Source organism: Carassius carassius, chromosome 33, assembly GCF_963082965.1.
Source record: "Carassius carassius chromosome 33, fCarCar2.1, whole genome shotgun sequence".
In the NCBI taxonomy this organism is placed as follows: Eukaryota; Metazoa; Chordata; class Actinopteri; order Cypriniformes; family Cyprinidae; genus Carassius; species Carassius carassius.
The window spans coordinates 18282273-18291786 of record NC_081787.1 but is presented as its reverse complement, the minus strand read 5'-3'; the positions used below and the strand labels follow the sequence as shown (position 1 = coordinate 18291786).

Sequence of the window (9514 nt, the reverse complement as noted above, 5' to 3'; positions counted from 1 at the left end):
TCTATTGTCTTTTGCACATTTCAGAAAATGCTGTAGGCCTTTGGGGTCAGTAAATTATTTTTTAAAGAAATTCATATTTTTACTCGGCAAAGATGCATTCAATTGATTTAAAGTAACAGTTAAGGCATTTACAGACTAATGTTCCAAACATTTCTATTTCAAATAAACGCTGGAGAAAATAGCTTTGCATCACAGAAATAAATTACATTTTAGAATACATTACAATAGAAAACAGTTTTTTTGAATTGTTAAAAAAAGGCACAATATTACTGTTTTTACTGTATTTTTGATCAAATAAATGCAGCCTTGGACGTTAAAAAAGAAAAAAAAAAATGTATCCCAAACTTTTGACACAAGTACATCCTGCACAAATGGTAGTGAGCTATTCTGAACAAAGCCACTTTATGTTTGCATGGGAGGCAATAAATTGTTTTTGTACAATGAGCAAATAATTTTCATTTAAGCTCTATTTATATGTGTATTTGTGATGGTCTGCATCAGTCACGTTTGGCATCTTCAAACTGTGATGCTGAAAGCTAACAGCTCGTGGTCAAACGCTTATTTGTCAGGTTGGAGGTGGAGGTGTTGGAGGGTGTGATGGAGGCTGTAGTTCATTACTGATCTCCCTCTCCAGTCCTACAGAATCTGAGTGGGGAATCTGTCTCGTCATGCTCCTCCTCTTGGCTTTGCGTTGGCGGTTCTGTCCAGCCGGTTTGATCCGATCACTAAGAGCATCTGAGGACTCATCAATGTACGCCAGGTTCTCACCAAAGAAGTCCAGGAGGGAGGGACGAGGTGGACTGCAGCTATCAACCACGACGACAGGAACATCCTTCTGACTTCCCAGTGATCCGAGAGTCCCTTCAGCTCCAGATTCCAGGTCTTCTGAGTTACGGGAATTTGAATCATATTCATATTCAGACCAGGATTCCGACGGTGTCTCAGATCCAGAGACTGATCCTGTTCCAGATTCTGAAGGGGACCTGGAAATGGTTCTGGACCCGGGTCTTGATGGTGGTCTAAGCTCTAACCTTGAGATAGATCTTGACGCTGGTCCTACCATCAGCCTCGATCCTGGTCTCACCTCATACGCCCCATCGAACCTACCCCATGACCTGGATTGGGACAGCGCTTCAGACCTGATATCAGACCCTGGGGTGTACTTACATGCAGGCCATCCGAGAATCAGGTGTCCATTCTCTCGGACAACATCGGCATCGAGGGAGATCCCATGAGCCAATCCCGCCGCTCTCAGTCTTGGATGGCGATGATGGCGGTGTCGTTTCCGTCTACGCCGCCGTTGGAGCTGAAAGGGGTCGTTGAGATCCAGTGGCACGGGAATACGGAAGTCCATGGACATGTTCTGGATGTTCTGAGTCCAGTCTGTTGCATGGGCTCTCAGCTCCTCCATCTAAAAGAAAAACACTGTACCATTTAAAAAATTCACTCATAGGGAGAAAAATGTAAGCAAGTGATTTTTTGCAATACAATAGTAAGAAGGTGGTTAATGACACCCTAAAAATACAATTTCTTAAAAAAATTATCATTTAGGTCATACATACTATACACTATCATTCAAACGTTTGGGCTAAGGTTTTTAAAATATTTTTAAAAGAAGTCTATTGCTCATCAAGACTGCATTTATTTGATCAAAAATAAAAAGCATTTATTTGAAAGCAAATAATAACAGCATTTATGTGAAACATATAAATGTCATTGCTGTCACTTTTGCTCAGTTTAATGGATCCTTACTGAATGAAAGTATGAATTACTTTCACCAAAAAAAAAAAAAAAAATTCAACAGTAGTATATATCTTGCATATAAATGATAGATTTTGATTTTACTTTTAGATTCAGATTTTAGATCAGTTGTTCATTCTCTCTCTCACCTCTGCACGCGTCTTCTTTGACAGCACTCTAAGCCAGTTTCCAATCATTGTGAGGATGGAAGCAAAATACGCCAGACCGAACACTATCCACAACCACACCAAGGGCTTGTACAGGGGCGTTCCATCTCTCCTGTTCTCTGAAACAGAGGAAAAGGAAAGATAATGACACAGGGTTCGTTCACAGGGGTGGTGTGGCCTAGTGGTTAAAGGCTCTGGGCTGGTTTAGTATAATGGGAAGATTGCTGGTTTGAAGATTGAGCCATGGGCAAGCACCATTGTTCAAATGAGCAAAAAAGAAAATATTCAGAGTTAAATACAACTTAAGCTCTACCAAAAATATACACAACCACTCAAATGTTTTGGGTCAGTTTTCGGTCTTTTTGAAGTTTCTTTATGCTCAACAATAAAAAAAAAAAAAAAAAATATATATATATATATATATATATATAACTGTTCAATTTTAATATATTAGATGTAATTTATTTATGTAATGTACAGCTAAATTTCAGCCGCCATTACATTCTCCTTCAGAAATCATTCTAATATAGTGATTTGATGATAATAATCAATTTAGAAAACAGTTGTGCTGATTAATATATTTATGGAAATTGTCATACACTTTTTTGATGATTTAATGTTAATGAAAGAACAAGGGAATAGCATTTATTTGAAACATATTCTCTTCTGTAACAATCTAAATGTCTTTATTGTAACATCTATTAAAATTATATATATATATATATATATATATATATATATATATATATATATATATTACAATAAAGACATTTAGATTGTTACAGAAGAGAATATGTTTCAAATAATGTATACACACACACACACACCACCAACAGGTAGTGTACGTATATGTGATGCAAAGTTACTACAAGAAAAAATATTACATAAATTTATCACTGACTAAAATAACAGATAATGTAGTCAGTAAAATGGTAAATTGACTTAATGAATATGGCATAAAGAAATACTAAATACAAATGACAAACAAGTATGACAAAAAAAAGTAAAAAAAAAAAACCCAGAGAGGCTGAGTTTGGAGTTTGATTCTTGATTAAATGACATGAAAACAGTGGGAAGACTTCATTTAAACTGAGTTCATGAAACTGCTCCTTTATTAGGTTTGCTGTAAGTCAGTTTTTTATATCTGTTAAATGACAAATTACTAACATCTCAAAGGATTCTCAAAGATAAAAGATAAGTGCCTGCTCTGGTCTAAAATTACAGCTATCACAATTAACTCTATTACAGGTAATGTCTATGGCTTTAAAAACAGATAATTAGATGATGTAAATGTCTGTAACTTCATGGCTGTCTGGATCCAATGACCACAAAACATCCTGCAATTCCAGGCGTAATACAATATTGAGCTCCTTAACAGAATTATCATAGGGTCACATGACATAGTAAACTAAATCATATGTAATGATTATTGTATGTAGACATCATATATCTGTGCACCTGCCACATAGTCCCCAAAGCCCACCGTGGTCAGGGTGATCACGACAAAGTACACCGCTTCCAACAGGCTCCAGCTCTCCACTTCCTGAAACACCATGGTGGGCACCGCGATGAAGACTATGCAGCCAATCAGGATGGAGAAGACAGCGGAGATTACACGGACACTGGTGGGCTTCACACCCTTGCGCTGTTCAGCAGGGGGGGAAAAATCATGATGAAAACCAAGATGATTTTCAACATACCCTGACAGGCTTTAGTGTGTTCTGATTGTATGGTGGTTCTTGCTGAAGAATTGCTGGATGACAACTCAAGGCTGTCTTTTTGCGCTGCAGGCAGTTTACAGTAATAATCATAAAAAGGCAAGACACTACAGGCAATAACATTGGTTTTGTTTTGTTTTCATGCACTGATCAGTTTTAAGATTAAAATTCACTCTGTACAAACCTTTGCGTCTAAAATGTCAACAAATTGAAACAAGAATTTTGAATGAACTGGCTCTGTTTGTGTGTCCGTGAGTTGCCACTGTAATGAGAAGCGTTTCAACCTGCTGTCCAACAAAACAGAAGGTTTTTACTCCACAACATCAGTCCAATGTTTGAAATAACCTTTTGTAGTCTGATGTAGCTTCTTATCACAGAATGTGGCTGAAAATATACTGTAATAAAGGCTATGTCGATTAGCAATGGATTATAAATATACTTAATTATTATGAAAATACCTGAGATGGCTTGAAGAACACAGATAAACTATACTTTGTTGCAGTCAAGTGTTTGTCTTCATGCTTCATCATTCAGAACGTTTCTATTTTCTTTTCCTTCAGTAACAGCGACAGCTGACTGTCTTTGTCTATATTAGGGATTTCCTGGAGCGTCATCAGTTCTATTACTTCTGAAACATTACATGTGTTTATAGAGCTCAATAATGGACAATTCATCCTATTTTGGGGACGAACAGGAAAAATAATACTTCTTTCCAAGTAAATGTGAAGTAGACATGATAATCTATGTTTTTCTCCATTGTACAGAGAAAAAAAAAAAAACCTAGCTATGTATTGAACCGTGGCCTAACTGTATTGTTGCATCCCTACTGGAAGTTGTGCATATTAGTATATATTTAATTAGATAATGGCTCATTTACATATGTTTTTTTGCAATTCCTAATGTAATCAATCATCTGGGCAAGTATTGTGATATTTTATTATTATTCTTTTTTTATTCTATTCACCTGTTTACTGTTGCCATAAGTCGGCACACTATTTCCATAGCAACTGGTTTAATGGGAGTCCAGCGCTTGTCTTGTCCTTTAAACAGTTATTTTTTAAAGAGCCTGGTTCAAGATGGAGCTCAAGTTGAAAGTTATCCTTTATTACTGTCTTTAGAACAACCTTAAAAGATTTAGCACTTAGTATTATTAAATTACTATGAAATGTTTTATAATACAAAGACAGATATTCTGTGTCAAAAGTTCATCCTGCCAATGCTTAATACAATTATTACATTATTAATCTAATCAGTGGTCTGAATATTGAGAAGTCACTTACCAAGAACAGAGTTTCTGTCTTTGCCACTGCTCTCCTCAGAAGGGTTCCCAGGTGGTCTCCAACCCCTGCTAACAGTATCCCAAACATGGGGATCCCCACCAGAGCATAAAATATACAGAACAACTGACCACCTTTAGTTTTGGGCGAGATGTTTCCAAAGCCTGGAGGAGAGGAGAACATTTGAACCCAAGCTCCTACAATGGTGCTATTCTAAAGTGATAAATGTGTTTATCCCACCGATAGTGGTTATGATGGTACCACAGAAGAAGAAAGCATTGGATAGATCCCATCTGCTGGTATAATTTGATGTGCTTCTGCCATCCACACCTGCTTCAATGGCATCAACCACTTTCTGAAGTGAAAAGATGATATTTTATCAATTTGCCCCAGTATTTTATATAAAATACCTGTTGTTATTGTTAACTAAAACCAATACAATTTGTATTACATTTTAAATGTTAATTAATATTAAGATAAAATATTAATTAATTTAAAATTACATTAAAAATTAATTTCACACAACCATTTTTTTTAATTAGAACTGTTCTCTTGTTGAAATAAAGTAATAACTAAAATAAAATAGAAATATTTAAAACAACAATACAATTTAAAAAAATGCAGAAAATTTTTGTAAAACTAAAATTTACTATAGTATTTGAATACAATTGTTTTATTTATTTTATAGTTGATTTAATATTTTCAGTTATCAGTTTTATATTTTGATTTATATTTTCATTTTTTAAGTTTTAAAATGTTTACGTGTTTTTGTCATTTTATTATTTTTTGTTGTTTTTTAATATTTCTAGCTTTTTTATTTATTTTTAATTTTCTTTTTTGTAATTTTAGTTAGTATTTCATCTTAAACATATTTTAAGTTTTTCAGTTTCAGTAAGTTTATATCTAATACGTATACTTTATTTTACTTTTATGTTACTAACCATTTCTTTGTAGTTATTTTTTGAAACTTTTATAATAATAAAAGAAATATTATTAAATAATATTTCAAATATTTCAAATAAATATTTTATTTAAATAAATAAAAAACATATCGCAAGGTCAGGTTGAAGCCTTTCATTTATTCAATTAAAATGACTTTGATATTGCAAATAATAGACGTTTCTCAGACCTTACTTTATTAACCTAAGTAGCCTAACTGATACACCCTATAATAAATAGACTTTCATACTATACAATGTCTCTATATGCTTAAGATTTACATTCAAACAAAGCAAATTCATAATAATTCATAATTTATCTTCACAATCAAAAAAGAAAAAAAAAAGTACAAAAGCATTCAGTGGGTTGGTTCCTTTTTTTAATTAGAACTGTTCTCTTGTTGAAATAAAGTAATAACTAAAATAAAATAGAAATATTTAAAACAACAATACAATTTAAAAAAATGCAGAAACATTTTGTAAAACTAAAATTTACTATAGTATTTGAATACAATTGTTTTATTTATTTTATAGTTGATTTAATATTTTCAGTTATCAGTTTTATATTTTGATTTATATTTTCATTTTTTAAGTTTTAAAATGTTTACGTGTTTTTGTCATTTTATTATTTTTTGTTGTTTTTTAATATTTCTAGCTTTTTTATTTATTTTTAATTTTCTTTTTTGTAATTTTAGTTAGTATTTCAACTTAAACATATTTTAAGTTTTTCAGTTTCAGTAAGTTTATATCTAATACGTATACTTTATTTTACTTTTATGTTACTAACCATTTCTTTGTAGTTATTTTTTGAAACTTACTAGCAATTTCTGAGCAAAAAATGTCTCTACGTCAATTTTTTTTTTTCAGTGTAACAAATTGTACTTTCGCTTAAGTTTTTTATGTTTAAGTTTTCAAACTGACCTCTGTGAACTCTTTCAGACTGTAAGGAGTGACGCAGCTGTGGTTCTGTAGGAAAGCCATTTGAGACATCAGCAGCTCACGGTGAGCCCATTCCTCCCTGGACGACTCCAGCCAGCCGAACACCAGAGCCCCCAACACCAAATACAGCAGCACAGCTGCCAGGATGGTCAACAGTGTTGTGTACCGCATGGCTACGAGGTGCTGATGACGTCAAACAAGATGCCACATACTGTGGAGAAATGTTCTGGAAACATTCATAATCATATGTCCATCAGGTTAGGTTAGCAGAAAGAAGAACATCAAGGGTAACAGACACAATAATGAAATTATCTCTGGTTATCACAACAAAGGAAGAAAAACAAATCATATAACATTGTCTCATTTTAAACAGTATCACTTCTTTCTGAGAAATGTTCTGCTTGAAAGTCTCTTTCAAATAAGTGTCAGCTTTTTTGATATTTTAATATCTATAACAATGGTATTAATTTATTATTATGAGTGCATAAGTAACAATATTTCAAGGGCCATTGTATATGTAATAGAAAACTGAAATTAATTTTACCTTATCAAAGAAGTTTTTCCAGATCCACCGTTTTCTCCATTTCCTCCATATCAGATGTTTGGTGTAGTCATTTATACACTCTTCCTGTCACAGCCTCTTCCACTGCTGATCACAAAAACCTGTGAGACATAATGGTCAAAAAATGCTGGGAACACCCTGAAACTGACTCCAGATCGGCTTTGAGGTTTGACCCAGTCCAGACACATAACAGGAGAGTGGTTAAGGCACAGAAGTAAGAAGACAACACATGACGGCATTGAAACAACTTCTGGCAGAGGTCTATGTAAACAAATTGTTCTACAGCACTTTGACAGGATCTTGACGCTCACCAGGGCTCTCTAGGGCTAGCTTTGTAGACGCATGGATAATACCGTATATTATGGTATACATTATGTTGTCACTTTCAGTATTCGCAATAATTTACTGTTTTACATTGCATTTATTATGATCATAAATATGCACAACTTGCATGTGTGAAATTAAGAATAATGGTTTTTTTTGTTTGTTTTTTGCAAAGAACATTAAAAGAACAAAATAGACAATTATAGATGGGTAAAAAAATAAATAAATAAAAAACATATCGCAAGGTCAGGTTGAAGCCTTTCATTTATTCAATTAAAATGACTTTGATATTGCAAATAATAGACGTTTCTCAGACCTTACTTTATTAACCTAAGTAGCCTAACTGATACACCCTATAATAAATAGACTTTCATACTATACAATGTCTCTATATGCTTAAGATTTACATTCTAACAAAGTAAATTCATAATAATTCATAATTTATCTTCACAATCAAAAAAGAAAAAAAAAAGTACAAAAGCATTCAGTGGGTTGCATATTAGTACCCACATAGTACCCAAATGATACATATTTCAGAGACAGTTTTATTTATGTAGCCTTAGCCTGTTTCTGAGTGTTTCACATGCAAAGGGAACTATTGTTATTGTTTCAGTTTTGATTATTTGCAATGTAGCAGGCACTAAAAAGTAACTGCTCACCTTAATGTTTTCTTTCAAACGTTAACTACTCGTTTCATCAGTGTAATAGTTCACAAAACACCATGAACATAGATGTAAATGTGATCTTACCTCAGCTCGCGGTGGGTGAGGAGTTCCCTCTCTCTTGCAGACCACTGAGAGGATACATACACACATCAGGACTTTCCCCATTCCCAACCTGCCAACGAGAGAAGAAAAAGACGGAGAGAGGAGGGGAGGAGAGAGGACTGTTTGGCAGAGAGACACAAATGAAAGCCGACAGTTTATTCATCTGTTTTATACGCATTTTATATGCTTTGAAGACTAATAAAATTAATGCAGGTGATTTGATCGCGTATTATAATTCTGGATGCTGATTGGTCAAAACAGCTTGCATTTCTGTAGTCTGAAGGTAAGGTCCTACGAATTTATGAATGAACTGCACGTTTAAAAATCAACCCGGTCTACTGACATTTGTTACGTCATCTGTTTCGAACTGTACTATGCACGTGATAACTTTCGTTAACTCTAAAGTAAATCTACTTCACCAGCTAATACTCTTCAAAAGTGATGCTACCGCAAAACAGAAAATCAAAGACACATTTCTAAAGATGGCTGCCTAGTTGTTTTTAAGGCCTATAGCCTATGTTTCGATTCGAGAAACAGTGCTATATCGTAAATAGTTCAACAGTAAACAGTTCTTCAGTATTGTTGCTTTGACTAGATAAAATACTAATTACACGCATATTAATTAGAATTGAAGCAATTTCATTAAACACAAAATTGCACCTAACCTACTGAATGGATTGTAGCCTACAGCCTAGTTTTTATTTGTAAAAATGAAATAGCCTACACCTCCCCGAATTCTGTAACCTCAATATAATACCGTTTTAATGGAAATATTTACAGTATAAATAGACATAAATTGTCTTAATAATTTTATTAAAACAATAAGGCTGTCAAGATTGTGCATTTGTGTGTGTATATATATATATATATATTCACAAAATATCACAACCTTCTTAACTAAGTAATGACGTCAGCTATAGTAATGATCAAGCTCTAAATGGACTGGACGTCTGTCATCTGTGGACAGAAGTGCAATGCTAAATCAACGTCAAACATAAAAGTTCAGAATTCAAAACATTCACTGTAAAGGACCGCAGTGTGCCTTCTGGACCAAGCCAAAGCTCAGGAGAGAATAAACAGCA

At 33.8% G+C, this 9514-nt stretch overlaps 1 protein-coding gene across 2 annotated transcripts; it reads right to left on the bottom strand.

The window, feature by feature from the left end:
- Positions 1-256: 256 nt before the first annotated feature.
- LOC132114281 (potassium channel subfamily K member 4-like) lies at positions 257-8567 on the bottom strand. 2 transcript variants are annotated; one of them, XM_059522393.1, is made up of 8 exons: positions 8415-8567; positions 7324-7442; positions 6762-6990; positions 5143-5257; positions 4906-5066; positions 3366-3552; positions 1890-2026; positions 257-1411 (listed from the first exon to the last, which is right to left on the bottom strand). In XM_059522393.1, exons 3-8 carry the CDS (start codon positions 6948-6950, stop codon positions 566-568), a joined length of 1635 nt encoding a protein of 544 aa, XP_059378376.1. In that variant the 5' UTR covers positions 6951-6990; positions 7324-7442; positions 8415-8567; the 3' UTR covers positions 257-565. The 2 variants fall into 2 exon arrangements, with proteins under 2 accessions (XP_059378376.1, XP_059378377.1); XM_059522394.1 differs by having other exon boundaries at positions 6762-6962.
- Between the last annotated feature and the right edge of the window lie 947 nt (positions 8568-9514).